The sequence below is a fragment of the Brassica napus genome, chromosome C4 (assembly GCF_020379485.1).
Source record: "Brassica napus cultivar Da-Ae chromosome C4, Da-Ae, whole genome shotgun sequence".
In the NCBI taxonomy this organism is placed as follows: Eukaryota; Viridiplantae; Streptophyta; class Magnoliopsida; order Brassicales; family Brassicaceae; genus Brassica; species Brassica napus.
In genome coordinates, this window is record NC_063447.1 from 8,411,604 (window position 1) to 8,432,176 (window position 20,573).

At 33.7% G+C, this 20,573-nt stretch overlaps 2 protein-coding genes across 2 annotated transcripts; one reads left to right on the forward strand and one right to left on the reverse strand.

Annotated features, from left to right (window-relative positions):
• Positions 1 to 2,586: 2,586 nt before the first annotated feature.
• LOC125585772 lies at positions 2,587 to 3,401 on the reverse strand. The gene is made up of 2 exons (XM_048755431.1): positions 3,373 to 3,401; positions 2,587 to 3,127 (listed from the first exon to the last, which is right to left on the reverse strand). The coding sequence occupies exons 1-2, from the start codon at positions 3,399 to 3,401 to the stop codon at positions 2,587 to 2,589; spliced, it is 570 nt and encodes a 189-aa protein (XP_048611388.1).
• A 5,342-nt stretch (positions 3,402 to 8,743) lies between these two features.
• On the forward strand, positions 8,744 to 10,807 carry LOC106375833 (probable xyloglucan endotransglucosylase/hydrolase protein 32). Its single transcript, XM_013815836.3, has 4 exons — positions 8,744 to 9,028; positions 9,138 to 9,238; positions 9,318 to 9,535; positions 10,197 to 10,807. Exons 1-4 carry the CDS (start codon positions 8,815 to 8,817, stop codon positions 10,561 to 10,563), a joined length of 900 nt encoding a protein of 299 aa, XP_013671290.2. The 5' UTR covers positions 8,744 to 8,814; the 3' UTR covers positions 10,564 to 10,807.
• Positions 10,808 to 20,573: the final 9,766 nt, after the last annotated feature.

Here is a 20,573-nt window from a genome sequence, read left to right on the forward strand (position 1 = left end):
CTCAAATATAAATTTCTTTGTCAACCAAATTTTTTGAATTAAGCTAATATATGATTTGGACAAAAATAAAAAAGCTAAATATATTATAAGCCTCAACTTCAAGTGAAGACAAAGTTGTGTGAGGCATATTAAAGTCATGTCGACAAAAAATAAAAGTATTCGTTACAAAGATGTAGATCGGTGGAAATGACATTTGTTCAAAAATATTGTTAGTTGACATTGTTGATTGAAGAAACACGATGTGTAATGTTTTCTACTTTTCTTTGACATGTTATGCATGTTTAATAGTTTTACGTTATGATTAATTCATAATCTATCAACACAAACATCTTGTGTATTGGGCTTCTTGTCAAATTAAAATTTTAAATATTTCTGAAACAAACGAGAAAGTCATATAACAGAAAATATATTTTAAATAAATTCAGAAAACTCAAAATAATACTTTTACAGAGTTTCAAAAGACAGTTATACCGCAGTCTCCGTACTTTTTTTTGTCCAAAACATATTTAATCTCGCAAAAAAAAAATATATATATATATATATATATATATATAGTATAAACTCTTTAAATTAATACTCAATAAATTAATATACACTAAAAAACTCTATAAAATAATATAATTTTATAGTCCCAAATTGAGTTTTTGGTTCAATTAGTATATCGATAAATTAATATCTTTATAAATTAATAAAAAAATTATAGTTTTGGTGTAGTCTCAACATTATAAATTTATAGAGGTTTCACTGTATATATATATATATATATCACTTATATATTAATTAAAAAACATTACAACATTGTTTTGTAGCCACGTGTCATCATGATAATGAAATTCAGATGTCTTAAATAAATAGGTTGGTCCATCTTAACTTATATATACTTTTTATTAAACTAACTATTAAATTAATAAATAGTGTACAAAAGAATATTCTTGTACTTTCCTTAAATAAAAGCTACGAAATTGTCTAATATGATTAACGCATATATGAAAATTAATGATTATAAATAATAAATATTTGATAATAATTTTTGTATCCTAACTCTTTTTGTTTAATTTTATATTATTAAAAGACACAGACAACCATATTAACAATATAATAAAAAAATAATTTTATATGTTATATTTTGAATTTTTAAAATGACTATAAATTACTAAAAACGTTAAATATCTCACATTAAAATTTTGAGATCAATGATTTAATTTTTTTGGTAATAAAAAGATACAAATGATCATAAATCGTATGAATATGAAGTTTCATTTACTAGACATTCATATTATATATTAATATAGCTTAAAATTAAACTATATAACATATAAAAATACTTAAATATGATAATTTCTAAATTTGTATTAAAAAAATATTGAAATCTTAATATTTTAATTTTGAAATTTGTATTAGAAAAATCGCACATTAAAATTTTGTGTTTATCATATGAGTGTGAATTCTCAATAGTAAATATTTATATTAAAATATATTATATATTTATGTTCATGTCATTGAAATTTAGTTATATACCATATTAAATAAAAAAATGATTGCTTTGATTTATTTACCAAAAAAATATTGTAAATAAACAAGATATATTGTTTTGATTTATGTGTTTACTCTAATTTAATTATATACATAATACATAAATGAATACAAATAAATAATAATAGATAAAAATTATTTTTATATATAACATTCACCACGCGCAATTGCGGAGATCTTAAGCTAGGATATATATATATATATATATATATATATATATTGCGGTGAAGATTTTTTATAAAGAAAATATTGCGGTAAAGGTAGTAAAGAATTTATAAATGAAGAATTTACTAGTGTGATCGGTACTTAGTCTGGTAACGTTGTATCACGGTATTGCTCCATGCTTAATTATCCGACTCTGCCGGTCATGAGAAGATTTTACCGTGATTTTGTACCATCAAAAATTTCTACTGTTTTTTTCCTTTTTACATTTATGGTAAGTCCAATAATGAAACTCTGCTAAAGAAAGATATCCAATGAATGCATTTATATACACTTTAATGAAACACACATCTGACATTCATTGGCTCTATCGTAATAATTGTTTTTATTACGATAACAATTATGCAGACTACAAAAGAAAAACTTACCAGGGATTTTCAATATGGTGCAAGTAAATCTTGCTAGGCGTGGATCTTCATAGGACGGCTTAGGTGATGTAACTAGGCGTAGGTCTTCAGAAGACAGGTAGTATAGTTGGTTGACGAATCGTCTATGTAATCTTTCTCATATCATAATTGTAACATCATAATAAATCATCGTAAAAAAAATTGTTTTTATTACTATTGCACTATTTCCACAAGTTTTTTTGCTTCTAAAAACATTACCATAAACTAGGATATTAAAGGGAAAAAATTGATGCAAGAATCAAGATGGCGAAAAACATACTAATCATCTTCTTATTAATTTCCGTTAAGTTTTTTTTTTTGCTAAAGTGTAAATATCATTAATGAATAAAAATTCTTACAAGAGAAGTAACTTAGGCTTGAGCCATCTTGGCAAAAAAGAACAAAAAAACAAGATGGATCATACTTTTAGGTTGCAGAAATCTATTTATCTCAGCCACATAACCATGAGTGAGTCAAATCCCTTCATGTGTCTCCTTGCTGAGATGATATTCCTTAGCTCTCTGTCGATGGCACGGAACACGTTTGCGGTGGAGAGGGATATATGATTGTGTACGACGTTGTTTCTCTGTTTCCACATATGGTAGACGGCTGTTTGTGTCGCCAGCTTCCTTAGAAGTGTTAGCCTTGAAGATGGAGCAGTCCTGATCCAAGATAGGAGCTCAGACCAATTGGCTAGCGGTGATTGTGGCGGGTCGCATCTGATGAAAATCTCCGTCCAAATGGCTTTGCTGTATTGACAGGATAGGAGAAGGTGATCTCTGGTTTCCTCGTAGTTGGAGCAGAAGGGGTAGTTTGCGGAGATAGGTAAGCCCCATGCCGCAAGCCTGGATCGTGTGGGTAACTTATCATAGTTTGCAATCCACATATTAAAACTAAGCTTCGGGATAGCTCCTTTGAACCATACAACATCCACCCAGCTTTTGGTATCCTCTCTTCGCCTCAACATATCCCATGTAGTTGATGACCTGAAACCATTAAAAGGAGACTCACCAGCAATCCATACATATTCATCCTCAACATCGACAGGTAAAGGCAGAGTAAGAGTAGTAAGATGAGCATGTAAGTCAACTTCCCTTTGAGATCGAGGGTGCGGTAGAGATCATGAGGAGCCCGTGATTACATCCTCTACAAGCGCATTTTCTCTGACCCGGAGGGCTCTGGGACCCGTCGGGCCGATGTGAGTTATTAACTGACCTAGCGGGGTCCATACATCGAACCAGAAGCTTGTTTTGCAACCATTACCCAGTTGAATTTTGCAGAACTAAAAAGCCAGTGGACGTAGTTGTAGTAATTTTCGCCATACCCAAGAGTCTGTTGAGGCCGCGTTTATTGTCCAAAAGGTTTGGCCGGAGAGGTGATTGTTTTGATGCCAATCCACCCACAGCGAGGAAGCTTTTGATAGTAGTATCCAAATGAACTTTAAGCAGAGAACTTTATTTTCATATCAAGAAGCTCCTAAGGCCTGGACCCCCTTCCTCCTTTGGGAGGCAGACTGTTTTCCAGGCTACCTTTGCAATGCTCATGCTCTCTACATTGCCTGACCATAAGAAGCGGGAGCAGAGAGATTCTATGGATCTGATGCAACCCTTTGGCAATATGAAAGCTGAAGTCCAGAAAGTAACCGTCCCGAAAATGACCGTTTTGAGTAGTTGTAGCCTCCCTGCGAAGGAGAGGAGTTTTACCGACCAAGACTGAAAGCTCATGTTGAGTTTTGCCATTATAGGAGCATATTCAGCGATTTTGAGCTTCCGACTCATCAGAGGTAGGCCGAGATACCTTATTGGAAGTTGACCAGATGGGAAACCATATCTAGTAATAGCTGCGGTTTCTCTTTGTTCAACACCCGAGGTAAACAGCTTCGTTTTGGTGGTGTTCATGTGAAGGCCAGACCAAGAAGCAAAGTCATCTAAGCATTCGGAGATTCCATGCAGACTGTTGCTGGTGCCGTCAAAGAAAATCATGACATCGTCTGCAAACATGAGGTGTGTGATATTCAGGTCCTCGGTTCTTGGATGGTAACCGATACTACCTGCTTCATAGCGAGAGAGGAGAAGTCAGGACATGCTTTCCATGGCTAAGACGAACAAATATGGTGATAGTGGGTCGCCTTGACGGATCCCTTTAGTACTCTTGAAGAAGCCCCCTGAGACTCCATTAACCGAGACCGAGAAGGAAGCTGTCGATAAGCATTCCTAGATAAGCGAGATTTAACTGTCGGGTATTGCGAGCGCCCGGAGGGAGGCTAGGATGAAGTCCCAACGCACACTGTCAAACGCTTTCCCCCAGATCAACTTTCAAGATGCCCCTAGGAGTAAGGGACAGCGAGTTATATCCATTTACTAAAACGGTTGCTAGAAGGACGTTCTCAGCTAGAAGCGTCCAGGGAGGAAAGCAGATTGAGCTTTAAATATCATCAGGGGTAGGATTTCCTTTAGACGCGAAGCCAGAAGTTTTGAGATGACTTTATACACCGTATTGAGGCATGAGATTGGTTCGAAGTTTGATGGCAGCGACGCGTTTGACTTCTTTGGAATTAAGACCAGGTTAGCAGAGTTCCATTGTTTCAGCATCTTGTCTGTTCTAAAAAATTCCATGATGGCTTCGGTTACTTCTGGACCAATCACCGACCACAAGGTAGTAAAGAACTCTGCTGAGTAGCCGTCCGGGCCTCCAGTTTTATTCCTCGGTAAGGAGAAAAAAGCTTCTTTAATATCAGTCGCCGAGAATCCTTTTTAAAACTCGCGATCTATTCCTCTGAGCATTTGAAGTTGAAGAGGAGGTCTAGGTCACTTTGAATGAACATAGGCTGAGTCACCGGGATTCCGAGGAGGTCAAAGAAGTAGTGCACACATAGCTCCTGGATCCCAGATTGAGAATCTACTCGCTTGCCAGACTCTGAAAATAGGAAATGAATGTGGATGAAGGCCTGTCTGGAGGCAGCGTATCTGTGGAAGAGTGAGGTGCTTTCGTCCCCGAGAGCAAGCCAGTTTATGCGAGATCTTTGGTAGAAGAAAGCAGCCTCTGTAGATGACAGTTCTTCCCAGTCTTGTATGGCTGTGAGTTCGGAGGAAGCATTTGCGGTTGACGGTGAGGACAGCATCGCCTCCTAAGCCTGAATCAGTTTCTCATGGGCTTGTCCTGTTTTCTTCTCAATCCCCGAGTAATTTTACCTACTAAACTCTCTGATAGTTTTCTTTAACAACTTGAGCTTCTTAGCAACCCTGAACATGGCAGAACCTGTGACATTGAAAGAAAACCAAGTAGCACATACGGTCGCAATAAAGTCTGAGTTTTGAAGTATGAAAATGTAGAATCGAAAAGATTTCTTAGCTCTTAACATGGCTGGGTCAAGCGTGACTTCAATGACCGCGTGGTCTGAGAAGTCCGGACTTCCGAAGAACGCAACAGAGGACAGGAAAGAATTGTACCACTCGTCATTGACGAGGCATCTATCGAGCTTCTTGGCCAGCGGGGATGACTTGCGCTTGTTCCACCAAGTGAAGGTGGTACCTCTGAAGTTTAAGTCCTCCAAAATGTGTCTGAAAGCCACTGGTTTAAATCCCTAATCCTCTTATCCATGTTCAATGTGGGAGGCAGGGAGTGTTCAGTGGGGTCACGAATTTGGTTAAAATCCCCCATCACCAACCAAGGTTTCAAAGTCAGATCATGGGAGGCAGCAAACGCTGTGATTTCAGACCAGAGAAAGGACCTCTCCGCTGGATCATTTGAAGCGTAGACGACCGAAATGAAAACCTTGGTAGGAGGAGAAGTCGGCCAAGTAACCTCAGCTGATATCATTTGAAGAGACTTAGAGATAATGGTAACCATAAGGGACGGGTGCCAAACCATCCAGATTTTCCCGAGAAGTGAGAAACCGTAATTTTCCTCAGAAGACCATCCCGGAAAAAGTTGAGTAACGAACTTATTCATCTTGAGTTGCTTAACGTGTGTCTCAAGAAGACCACCAAAATGATGGGAGTTTTTCCTAACCCATTTTCTTAATCCGCTACGGTGACTGTATTTATTTAAACCGCGTATGTTCCAACAAAAAATATCGTGCGACATAAAAATTAATGGTTTTTGGGGCCCCTGCCCCGGTTTCCTTTACGACCTGAGAATTTCTTCTTGTAGGTAACAGTCTCGAAGCCCAAGTCGGTAGGACTGAGCTCCCCTTCCTCTAAGTCCGAGTTAGACGTCTCCACATCAGAGGAGTCCGGTTGAACCTCAGAATTGGAAGATCTTGGCGTAGCAGATCCGCTTCTTGGACGCACAGATCGAAGATAAGACGGGGTGGAACTAGATTCACCTAGAGCCTTATCCTTTTTCGTTCCCAGTTTTGAGTGCTTGATGATCTCCACTTGCACCCTTTCGGTTTGGGAAGGTGAGGCACCGCTTTTCTCAGCAGGATTGCACACCGGGGGGTTCTGAACAGACAAGTTTGTTTCAGTATCAGCGCTAGGCTCAACCACTTTCCACTGCGTCTTTTCTTTCGATCTACCTCTTTTTGTCTTTCTCCCTGTTTGCTCTTGCCAGCACATCTGGGGGCAGTTTGTATGCACATGCGACTTCGACTTGCAGTGAGAGCATTCTTTTACAATGGAGGGACAACGCTTCGAGGCATGACCAACATCCTTTTAGATGTCACAAACCGGCGGCATCCACGGGCTAGAGACTAAGACTCTACTAATTTCACCCGAGTCGAACTGAACATTCACTGCTTCCAATAGAGGTTTACGGGGGGGTCAATAATCGTGAACACTTTAGCCACCTCCAGGTTTTTTTTGTTCTTTGTCGTTGGATGTAGGTACTTTGGGTGTCCGACTAGGCCGGCTATACGCTCCAACCCGTCTTCGTTAAAGAACTGTAGAGGTACCTTTCTAAGTTCCAACCAGATGGGGGCAGAGGTAAGCTCAGGCTTGGCTGGTACTACTCCCGGTTCCCATTTATCAACGAACATGGTCTGTCCTTCAATCTGCCATAGGCCTTGAGTGATGACTCTATGTCTTGTCGCGGCATTTGGGATGCGAAACAAAAAAGCGAAACCCTCCATCTTTGAGACGGCGATGTCTCGGTATTGCTTGATCCAAATGCCATTAACAATATTGTGCAAAGTACCTTGGGATGGGGGGTCTGAGTAAAATTTTCCCAGGATAAAGGGTTTCCAAGACTTTCGATGCTTTTCTATCACAGAGTTAGGGATTTTAATGCAAGCTTCACCTGTAGGCAGCGTAAAAACCTCACCTTTCTTCGACAGACGTTTTCCCAGACCTTTGGCGTGAGTGCACCAATTATCTGTAGGATCCGCAGGAGGTGTAGTTTCAGCAGTAGCTTGTTTCACTCCTACAGGAGGGATTGAGATACCTGCCTCGACCGCAGTGTCATTTGACGCTCTTTCCTGCAACGCAGCTGCCGAAATTGGCTGGGCATTTGCAGTGTCAGAGCCATCCAAACCACCTGGGGTAACATGGGTAACAATAGCTAATTGCGAGCTCAAAGAGTCGGTCTTGGCATCAGCAATTGCTAGTTGCGGAGACGTAGTTGTCTCAAGCCCCTCGACTGAGGAAGCTAATTCATCCTTGTCATAACCTAAGGGCTTTTGTAAATTTCCAGCAGGGCTCAGCTCCAGTTTACCAATCGGGATATCCTGTCCTTCTGTAGATGGATCTGATGTCAGAACATCGATCACTGTCTTGTTAGGAAGGGACACCCGCTTGTCAGAACTCAGATCTGGGATTCCTCCGGTCTGTTGAGCAACCGCAGCGGCTTGGAGGCCGGATTGGGCATCAGAAACAGATTTGGAGGCATCGAGATATGGGTCCATCTCAAACGAAGTTGACTCCGCCTGAGGAGAGACCATCGGCGAGGCAGACCAAGGGGATTTTGAGGGGGAATTCGACGGGGGTTTCGAGGGAGGGTTCTTTGGCTTTTTCTTCTTCATCGTGCTCGGCGGAGAAGCTGCAGAGCAGATGCTGAGGAGCCGACGTCTGATGAGACGCCGGCGAGAGGTTGATGGAGGCACTGTGACGCGAAATCGCCTTTTTTTGTCGCTGTTCCGGAGAGAGAAAAAAGAACCGTTTTTTAAGTCCGCATCGTTAAGTTACTAGTAGTTTGTTGTATTGATTGGCATTGCTGCTTCGACAATTATCATCAATTCTCTCAACATGCGGAACAAGAGTGGTTAATGGAGAACGAGAAGATTACGATATCTACTACTTTGTAACATCACTTCCATGTGTATTTTAACAAAAATCTGCGGTCTACATCAATGTTCTCAACGAGTTTATAATACAAGATTATGGTTGTAGTAAGCCATGTCAATCGATGTTGAAACCCTTTGTCATTGATCGGTCAATTTGTGTGAATGTAATCTTAACCTAAGATTTTTCCATAAATTTAAGTATATATCACGAGAGCAACGTAATAATGCTAGTGATGTTATATATTTTTGGACCGTTTCAGAGTCTTAGGTGAGTGGGCCACCCATTTTCATTATGTAATTTTCTGAGTGGGACCATTTCATTTCCAGTTTCCATCATAAACGCTTATAATATATGCCATACTGATGTCCATCCATCCCCACATCATCTCTCTCCCTGCATTTATATACCGCATTCTTCTTTGCTCACTTCACACAAAAGAAGAGAACCAAAACATGGCTAACTCTCTCATCTCTCTTCTCCCAATCTTCCACTTGTTGGTGTTATTAGGATCCTCAGTGAATGCTTATTGGCCACCATCACCTGGTTACTGGCCAAGCTCCAAGGTTGGCTCCTTGAACTTCTACAAAGGTTTTAGGAATCTTTGGGGTCCTCAGCATCAGAGAATGGACCAAAATGCCCTCACCATATGGCTTGATAGAACCTCAGGTACTGTGATTAAACTCTGCTTTTCATTTTCTCAAGTGGATATTTCAATTTTTCTTTTGAAGTTTTTGTTTCTTTTTATTGATAATGTATTTGGGCTTTCTATGTATAGGAAGTGGATTTAAGTCAGTGAAGCCATTCAGATCAGGTTACTTTGGAGCATCCATCAAACTCCAACCTGGCTACACTGCTGGGGTCATCACATCTCTCTATGTGAGTTAGAGACTCTTAAGTACCTCTCTAGTTACATTTAATGACCTTAATCAAAACTAACTAAGATTAATTGTTGCAGCTATCAAATAATGAGGCACATCCAGGATTCCATGATGAGGTGGACATCGAATTCTTGGGGACAACATTTGGGAAGCCGTACACACTTCAAACAAATGTGTACATTAGAGGAAGTGGAGATGGCAAAATCATTGGTCGCGAGATGAAGTTTCGCTTATGGTTTGATCCCACCTCGGATTTTCACCATTATGCTATTCTTTGGAACCCTAGAGAAATCATGTAAGCATTCTTCTCCTCAATGGTCTTATAAACAAATTAATTTAAGATTGTTTTTGTTGAACCTAACACGTGAATAACTATTCTAGTTATAAAAGATCCGTTTTCTGAAAAGAGAAAACTATAAAATTATTGTATGGCCGCAGATCTAGGTGAATGGAAAAGATAGTTGAAATTTTATTTTATAAATGGAAAAGATAGTTGAAATTTTATTTTATAAATGGAAAAGATCTTCCGTAGGGTTGCATTATTCGTGCAAGGAGAGATATAATTAGAGACAAACAAGAAAAGACAACGACCGTACGACGGTGGACAACTATACTTGATTTTTTTTGTTAGTCACAAATAATTAATGATTTTCTCATGTTATTCGTTTCTAGGCATAACCAAAATGCCAGCTTTACTAATTTTTAGTTCTTTTAACCAAGTATGATTCCTTTACACCTATGAGGTGCAACCACATCAATGGGACATACAGAATCTACCTACCATTCTAAGCATTTAATATATAGAAATATTTTTTTAATTATTTTAGAATTAGATCTCACACTTTCTTACCAGAATGTTACTATATAAAACATAACATACATCTTTTTATCTGGGCATATATATTCCTTGTTTAGTATTCAAACTAATATGGATTTTGTTTCATTTTTGTTTTCAGATTTTTGGTGGATGATATTCCCATAAGAAGATACCCCAAAAAGAGTGCGGCTACATTTCCACTAAGACCAATGTGGCTTTATGGTTCTATATGGGATGCTTCTTCTTGGGCAACTGAGAATGGTAAATACAAAGCTGACTATAAATATCAACCTTTCACTGCCAAGTACACCAATTTTAAAGCGATTGGTTGCACCGCCTACTCATCCGCACGGTGCCATCCACTGTCGGCTTCACCATACCGTTCTGGCGGATTAACTCGGAAGCAATACCAAGCAATGAGATGGGTGCAAACACATAATATGGTATACAATTATTGCAAAGATTACAAACGCGACCATTCTCTAACGCCGGAATGTGGGCGTTAGAAGAAAATTTTTAAAATCTTCTGAAGTTTAAAATTTTTAATTTTCATTAAGAAAGTTTTGCAAAAGATTGGGAAATTCTGAAGGTTTTGTGCTACTACATTATTGTCAGTTTTTTTTTGTTTCACAAAATAAAGGTTTCTTTTTTCTTTTTGCTTATCATCTTGTCGAATATGTAAATGTTTCCAATACCATATTGTTGGTCAAATGTGTTTCAAAAAAAAATTGTTTGAATGTTGTTTCGTTATTCCATACCATGATCAGACTTATCTTAGGAATTTACATATCAATTATCAATAAAATGGAGGGTACAAGGCCATTAGCTAGATCGATGTAAAATTTACAGGAAAATATATTTTAGCTAACAACTTATTTAACCGTCACGAAATTATTATCGACAGATCTCAAACGACTGCTTGATATTACACACTATTAGTTTTTATGTCTATCAGGCTATAAACAAATTCTAGGCTATCTAGTTCAATCTTTATAGATAAAAACACTAGTAACTATCATGTCCAATAATTCTAAATCCAATTATTTTTCTTGGAGAAGGGTTCCAATTCTTTAATTTATGGCCTTTATCGAATCTTTGAGGGGAATATGACTGTTTATTATCGCCTGGAAATTTGTACTTAGAAAATTATGATGAAGCCAAGCATATACTCCTTCCGTTTTTTAACCGTTTTTAATATAAATCGTTTTAAAATTATGCACAGATTAATAAATAATTATTTTTTTTATATTTTCTAAACAAAAACAACATTAGTTATTTACCTAACCACAAATCAACTAATAATAAAATAGAAGGTATATTATCATTGATCATATAACATTAAGTGTTAATAAATTTTACATAGAAAACTGAAAACGTCATATAATTTGGAACATAAATTTTTTTCTAAAACGACTTATGTTAAAAAACGGAAGGAGTAGTATATATGTGGTGATTTTTTCAAGAATAACAATTTACAAAAAAAAAATCTACATTAAATAACGAGGGAAAACAATCGACATAGTTTCAAATGCATTGCAAAGAAATAAATGTCAGGACCAAAATGACAAGTAAGACTGCAACTGATCAAGATGAAAATATTAAATTCATATAAATTCGATTGCTTTTATTTTATTTTTAGAAAGGTTATTTCAATTAATTTGAGTATATATAATTAAATGTGGCTTATACATTTACTTTCGAGACAGTTTGACTATGTGCAATTAAACCAAGGTAAGCAAAGAAATACATAATCATATAAAATGGCGAAAATGATTTAAAAATAGAAAGTTGATATGTATTAGAAACATATATGTAAATAACTAAATATAAATTAATATGTATACTTATATTAAAATTTAATCTATTTATTTTATAAAACTCATATGATTCATAATTATTTTTAAAATAAATGATATTAAATAACCTAGTTTCGAATTATGTTATAGAATTAATACTTAATTTTCATGGATTTACTAATCAAAATTTTCATAAAATTATAATTTACTCATAAATTTCTCATACCAATATATTTGCGTCATATATATTTTGCAATTTGTAGCAAAAAAATCTTTATAAAAAAGTTTCTCCGTAGAGAATGATCGGAAGATATTTAGTGCTATATAAAAATTATGGTTGTGATTGAAAAGATCTACTTCACTTTCAATGGAGCTCCTAATATATAATATATTTTGATAGTTGGATTCTAATAAATAATAGATAATCACCAATCAAAAACCTTAGATAGATAAGAAGCAACTTCAAAATAGTAAAATTCCACAATTATTTTTCCAAAATACTATTTTTATCAGTAAAGCTCTTGGAAACAATTTGGAAATTTAATCGAAATCAGCTGTAAATCTTCCTGAATATATAATTAAGATATCGTGGATATAGAATCATATAAATAAATGAATTCTATGTGTTTTGGGAATCACGTTAATGATTAATTTAGTCCCCTATAAACAGAAATATATTTCTCATGATTTTCTTAGCTAGGTAAGTAGATACATTGTTTAGATTATACACTTTATGAATTTCTCTGTGAATGATATCCGAAAACATTATTCATTGGTCAAATGAATTTTTATCACATATTAAAAAACAACTAGATTTTGATCCGCGCTTTAAAAGCGCGGGATAATTTTTGTTGTTGATAGTTTATTAACCCGTCGTTTGTTCAATAATTTGTTTAGGCATATGTATGTCTGGTGACCGGTTTAATTTTTTTGTTCACTAATTTGTTTAGGCGTGCACGTTTGTTGATTCTGAAAATGTTATTCTAAAGCGTGAGATTTGTTTGTTAATTTTTTTCTTGTTAAAATTTAATTAGAATAAGATATAAATATCAGTACATTGTAGAATTGTGTGTTTCAAAATATTTGTAATCTAATTACGTGTATAAATTTTATGTTAATTAAAGATAATGAATTTAATATTATATATTAGATATGAACTATAATAGTTCATTTCAGGATTTTTTATTTTGGTTATAGAATAGCTCATTTCTGGTTTTTGTTAAAAGATGTCTGTGGAATTAGGGGCTGATGATGAAAAATGTCATGCTTTTGATTTTGAATTATTTGTATAAAATTCCATTTGCTTATTCATAAATCTATATATATATATAAATGTTTCTTCTCATAGATGGGTCGTAGGTAATGTTATTAATATATATCCATTGAACATATATATTAATATATATGTTTATTTCTTCCTTTAACTAAAAAAAATTCGAACTGTTTCCAAAAATAATGTTACTAATATATCTTATACGTAAAGAAGAGTAAAATGAGGAGTTATTGTTTCTTAACAAATTTGTTTGTATTGATTCTGTTTATATTTTTTTTCAAATATATGGTTATTATTGGATTAATTACAATTACAAATTTAAGACCAGTGATATTCAGTTGTAAATATTTAGAAAAATTTAGGGTTATTTTTAATGTGTACTTCAGTTTTAATAGATTAGAAGATATCTTCTGTGATATTTTTCGTATTATTTATCCCATAAATAAATGGAATGATGGTTGAATACGACTAAACAATGAGCAGGAGTATTCCATCTGAATTTGGTAGATGCGTACAAGACGATTGAAAACATCAAACATTCGTTTACAAAAATAGCCCACAAGCACTACTGACCCATGCTTCTCTTTTCCTCTTTTGGTATTTTATGAGAACGTTGACATTCGATCATAACTTCAGATGTGGTTGTAGATGTTCTAATGTAACTTTAATTTCTTTTTTTTCATTATGAAATTTTCATATTCTTTTAAGAACTAGTTCTTTTTTTTTTTAACAAAAGATATAAAATAGGTCGTAAGCAGTTTAGATGGAATCCGTCCATGTCTTCCCGTGGACATTTATGCGAGTGGCAGAGTAAGCCATGGATCAAAAGTAGGAACCGTGCGAAAACTAGTACTGTGAGCTCATACGTATAAAGTATTACTACAGTCATATTGGTGGTAAGAAAAAAAAACTTGGGACAAAGCAATGAAGCATAAATCAGTATGTCATGAATTTAAATTCTGCTAAAATTTAGTAATTTACTAATTGCTCGACCAAATGACATGAAACCATATTTTAAGTTTCATTAGAAAATACCATATCAAAATTTCCATTAGTACTGTCATCATCAAAGATTAATTGAACGTTGATCCAAATATCTCACAAGTGGACTGATCCTAATTCTCCATTAAAATTATGCTCTGATAGCATAATAGTCGGACTTATCGTGAGTTTCTAACTTAAAACCAATTGGTGATAAACTGATCAATTCTAACATTTTATATATTATTTAAGGTTCTTTTAAATTTCCGACATGACATACTTTATTTCTAATAAAAAGTTTTAAGATACGCAAAACAATTTGAGTTTTTTTAATTCAAGACATTGAAAATGTTGCTGAAAACTAGATTCAATCTTTCGAAGCTAATAAAAATCCAACTCTACATTGTTTCTCCCAAGTGCTTCCTAATTGCGACGTAAGAAATCTAATAACACTCAATCAGAGTACTTTGTATAGAATACGTTGTTAAACGAACGAGAGGCGCTTTATCATACAACATCTTACAAAAAATACACTATAGTCTATAGTGCCCATCGTATGGAATTTGTGGAACATCAATATATCATCATGGTAACCCTTAGGATTAGAAACACTTTTTTTTTTAATGAAAATCATTAGAAACACTAATATTATCGACAATACTAAAAACATTATTATCAGAAAACAAACAAAAAAGCCAAGGGCTTTCGAACTTTCACGTCGAAACGATTTCATTGGATAATGATGAGATCTGCATATTATAGTGGGCTGGCTAGCCTTGTCTTTGAGTTTCGACAGACATTGTCTCCTTTCAAGCAATGTCCTTTTCTATATCTCTGTCTTTCCATTTTTTGTTTGATTATTTTCATTGAGTATAGAAAAATTCATACAATCAATTCTTTTTGAAGTAGTTATATATAGGGGGTGATTGGTAAATGTTGTAGCTTTAACTTTTTTGCTGTAGAACAAGTGCTGTAGATTTTTTTGCTGTAGCTGTAGATTTTTTTGCTGTAAAACTTTGGCTGTAAGATCTTAGCTGTAGATTTTCTTTTTAAAGCACGATTGGTATACATTAGCTGTAGATTAGTATTATATATATATATATATATATATATTAAACAACATACTAATAGAAACAAAATAAAACTTATAATAATAATAATTTTACTGAATAAATAAAAATAAAGAATTCTAAAAAAAACCTATTTAAAAAAATGTAAAAAAAACTTTTTTTTTTGTTGTCAGCAACAAACCAGACTCATATAGACTCTGTAAACCAAACTGGTAGATCTGCATCCATATGGACTACAAACGAGAGTTGCTTTCTTGCACTACGTGCTAGACTATCCGCCCTTGAATTATGCGTCCTTGCTATATGAATGAGCTCTGAGGTGTGGAAACTTTCTTTCAGGATCTTTATATCTTCCAGATAACTTGCAAATGCGGGCCATTCCTCGGGTTCAGAAACCATCTTCACCAACTGAGAACAATCCGTCGCAAAAGTGACAGTAAACTGTCTTAAGTTCCTCATACATTCCATTGCCCAAATGAGCGCCTCTATCTCCGAATGAAGTGGTGATTGACTCACTCTAGTGTTCCTTGCTCCCATTAAACTATCAAAACCTTCGAGAGTGCTGCACCATCCTTGTCCTGAAAATCTATCATTTTCTTTCCAAGATCCATCCGTAAAGCACCACCGACGAGGGATAATTGGAACCGTCTCGTTCACTACCGATCGGGCCTGATCAGTTCTCTGTGCATGATTAATTTGCGCCTCGGCCCATAGAGCGGACTCTGTTTCAGCTAACTTAAGAGAATCTCGAGGGTCAATATCCAAATTGCTAAAAACCTTATTATTTCTCCCTTTCCATATATACCATAGAATCCATGCGAAATGGTGATCCTCGATTGCCGGAACCACCCTCCAAAATAAGTGGTCCATGTTTGCAAAAAGTGATTGAAGGGGAAAAATATTCGGGTTAGACGGAATCCGTGAGAGAGCCCAGACCTGGATTGTTTGGGGACATTCAAAGAAGACATGATTTATGGATTCCTCAGGTGCTCCACACCGTACACATATAGTATCCCCTTGGATTCCTCTTGAACGTAGATTATTCTTTACCGCTATGCAGCCTGTTACTAGTTGCCAAAGAAAGTGTTTTAACTTAGGTGGGCATCGCACTTTCCAGCAGTGTGCTTTCAATAAAGAAACTGATGGACTAAACTCTGGAAGTGTCCTAACTTTATCTGGGTACACCCGCTCCACCTCATAACCTGATTTAACCGTATATCTTCCATTATGTGTGAAATGCCATCCGTCCCGATCTGCTATCCGAAACCGGCTTAGAGGTATACTCTCAGTTAACTGGACATCGTTTGGGTCCACCAAAGCCCTAAGAACCTGTGAGTTCCATGTTCTTGATGTTTCATCAATAAGTGAATCCACTGTAAGATCCGGGTAAAGATTGTGTTGATTTTTGTTTGTTCCATAGATAGTCTACCCACGAGTATTCCATAAATCTATAAATGTTCGAGAAATTTCATCTGTCCACTTAATATTAATCTATAACAAAAATACATACATCAATAACTAATTTATTTTTTCTAAAGTAAATTAAGAAAAGAAAAATATTTACCTCTCTCTGAGAAAGTGATGTCACATTTGCGTTGGTTGCACCACCATTGTTTTCACCATTGTTTTCACCATTGTTATTTGTCATATCTTACAAATATTATTAAAATGTATATTAAATTAGATCAAATATAACCATACTTAAAAAGAATTGAAAAATACGAGAGGAAAAGATAGTTAAAAACTAGAAGAAATAATAGTTCATGCTCTAATGACTACAACAAACAATCTAATATACAATTTAAAAACTAGTTCACAATCAAATTAATATGACACGAACATAAAAAAAAACCAGATGAACTTGTGTAATATTAAGCGTAACATATTATTGGTTTTCGTTTCCATGGAACTAGTGTTCATAATCAAATTTCATCGTACATCAATAACATAAAAGAAGACCTGATACGATAACATAAAAGAAGAAAAGAGATGGGTTACATACGTTCTTGTTGCCTCTTCTTATTCGTCTTGTTCTCTCTGGATTTTTTTGGCTCTCTTACGTAGGTAGTATATATATGTTTACAACTAGGGCTTTTAGTTTTAGTGTTTATCTTAGGTTTCGTTAGTGTTTATCTTATTTTTTGATAAAAGTTAAATGAAATATTCCTTTTATCTTTTAGAAAGCTCACAAAACTGAGCCGTAGAGAATTTGCTTTCCAGAGCCGTAAACTAAAGCAAAATATGGATTTGGCTGTGAATTTTAAAAAGATAACCAGAACATGATTGCTTTGATTTTGGGGCTGTAGAGAGATTTGAGGCTGTCTAGAGCACTCACAGCACTTACCAATCACCCCCATAGTTAATCAGCAAATAGTGAATTTTGTTTGAATGGTTTATCAGATAGGTTGAGAGAATAAGATGTGACTAGTTCAAATGATATACAACATCTACTTTTTTTAAAATAGAAGTACAAATAAAAAATAACTCTAAAACTTACAATTTAATTACAATACAATGCCACTGAAGTAATTAATAAACTTAAATCTAAATTAATTTTTTTCCTAAATCTATTCCACAACAAATTCATGATAAATATTACACTTAATGCACATTAATACTATAAACCTTAATATGTAAAGTATAAAACTTCTTACCATAAATTCGTGGGTATTATCCTCTATTAAATAATCTACTTTATTAAAATAGAAGTACAAATAAAAAATAACCCTAAAACTTACAATTAAATTACAATACAATGCCACTGAAGTAATTAATAAACTTAAATCTAAATTAATTTTTTTCCTAAATCTATTCCACAACAAATTCATGATAAATATTACACTTAATGCACATTAATACTATAAATCTTAATATGTAAAGTAGAAAACTTCTTACCATAAATTCGTGGGTATTATCCTCTTTTAAATAATCTACTTTATTAAAAAAGAAGTACAAATAAAAAATAACCCTAAAACTTACAATTTAATTACAATACAATGCCACTGAAGTAATTAATAAACTTAAATCTAAATTAATTTTTTTCCTAAATCTATTCCACAACAAATTCATGATAAATATTACACTTAATGCACATTAATACTATAAACCTTAATATGTAAAGTAGAAAACTTCTTACCATAAATTTGTGGGTATTATCCTCTATTATATAATCTACTTTATTAAAATAGAAGTACAAATAAAAAATAATCCTAAAACTTACAACTTAATTATAATACAATGCCACTGAAGTAATTAATAAACTTAAATCTAAATTAATTTTTTTCCTAAATCTATTCCACAACAAATTCATGATAAATATTACACTTAATGCACATTAATACTATAAACCTTAATATGTAAAGTAGAAAACTTCTTACCATAAATTCGTGGGTATTATCCTCTATTAAATAATGTTTATTACATTTTTCAAAATTTTATTGTTAATGAAATCAATTAACAATATTTAAAATTTTTTGAGGATATGTCGTATTTGGGAATAAAAACTTAATAATGAGAACATATTTAAAAATATCAATTTTACTTGATAATTCTAAATTTGTACCTAATTAAATTTTCCAAATAACCAATTTGATTAATCTATTTAATTGACAATATTGTATTAGATATATATAACTAAAATGCTATTAGAAAATTATTTTTAAATTATGTATGATATTACATATGTTCAATTGAATTTTACCTTAAATTATTTTTCTTTAGTACGGATTTGAAATATTATATTTGGTAATAACATGTACATTTAAGTATTAGTATTAAAAAAATTAAAAACACCTAAGATTTTTCTCATGAGAAAATTGTAATAGAAAAAGTTTCAAAAGAATATTCTTCACGTTTTGTATGTAAAGAAAAACATTTAGACAAGATAACAATGTTCTAAAAAAGAAAAAAAAATTCAAATAAAATAAAAATCCTACATATAATAAAATGTTAAAGTCAATAATTTAAAATAAAATTAATTTGATAATAATATAAATACAAGAAATGCAACTACTCATTCTAACAAATTACTCATTTTAATAAGTATAATATAAATACTTTACTAAAAATGCATGACGAATATTTATATATCGGGTTGAGAAATTAAAAATTAAGACTACTTATATGACATGTTGGAAATTTAAATATAGTTATCATTTATGACCAAAAACCTATCAAAACTTCTCAAATATTATTTTCGCATATATTTGTTAGTTTATGGAAAACACACACATAAACTAAAAATAAACTAAAAAATCTATTTTAATTATTATGCGTAATGTCATAATAAAAAACACATAATACGTGAAAAATAAACAAATATTATATTATTTAGAGAAAACAAAAGTATATTTCTAAAATAATGAAAAAGTTGTTTTTCTTAGAAAACAAAAGTATATTTCTAAAAAAAAATTGAAAAAGTGGTTTCTCTTTTTTACTGGAAATCCAAATGTTGTAAATAATTCTTTCCAACAAGTATCAAACTCGACCAATGAAAGACTACTAGCATTTTCTTTACCACTAGCCAACTCGATATCGAGTAAATAAAAATGATATCGGTTAAATAAAAACAAATATTCGCGTAATATTTACATTTACGGTTATATAAATCATTTTATTTTTACTATTAGTGGAATTATGTAACAACAATATATGTATTATGTGATGTATTTTTGTCACCATTTTATTATAATTTTTATAGATTATATAATTGTGTAAAAAATATTTAGTTACATTACGTAAACAAAAAAAAACACCCGCCCAGCTCTAGTTCGTAATTTAATATTTGAGACTTAATCTACAATTATTTTTAAACCGTTTTTCATGTTTTTAAACGGTGGGAACCGTTTTGCATGAGTTATAGCATAGAAAGCACAAATTTCTTTATATATTTTAAGATAATGGATATATATAATTAAAAGCAAGAAGATATTATTCCCGACCTTAGCTCAGTTGGTAGAGCGGAAGACCGTAGTTGTTGCTGTTATCTTTAGATCGCTGGTTCGTTTCGGGCAGGTTGGAATTTTAATTTTTATATATTTTCTCTCTAAATATCACGGCCATGAATCTTGTATGTAACAATGGGCCGATAAGTCCATAGCTAGGCCTGAGAGGTAGAAGTTAATCTTCTAAAGACTGTAGTAGTTGCTGATAATCTTTAGGTCGGTTCGATGCCCACAGACTTTTTTTCCAGTTTCCTTTTTTTTTTATGGGTTTTGTAAATATCTTGTGCCTTTATTAACCTTGTCAATGAATCATGGGCCGAAAAGTCAACATATAGCCCTGCCTGAGATGTATATATCTCAAAGCACGCGGTTTCACAAAGAAAAAACGACAGCGTTTAGTAGTCAGTCAATCCGTGTTTTGACCCTGACGGTTATATTTTCAAACGTGGGGTC

Excerpts from the sequence above, each read along its gene's own strand:
- LOC125585772 (XM_048755431.1), bottom strand. The coding sequence starts at position 3,401 with ATGGTTGCAAAACAAGCTTCTGGTTCGAT. Across the intron at positions 3,128-3,372 it reads AAACAAGCTTCTGGTTCGAT|GTCATCAACTACATGGGATA; the intron begins GTATGGACCCCG and ends TAATGGTTTCAG.
- LOC106375833 (XM_013815836.3), top strand. The coding sequence starts at position 8,815 with ATGGCTAACTCTCTCATCTCTCTTCTCCCAATCTTCCACTTGTTGGTG. Across the intron at positions 9,239-9,317 it reads GGGTCATCACATCTCTCTAT|CTATCAAATAATGAGGCACA; the intron begins GTGAGTTAGAGA and ends TAATTGTTGCAG. Across the intron at positions 9,536-10,196 it reads TGGAACCCTAGAGAAATCAT|ATTTTTGGTGGATGATATTC; the intron begins GTAAGCATTCTT and ends TTTTGTTTTCAG.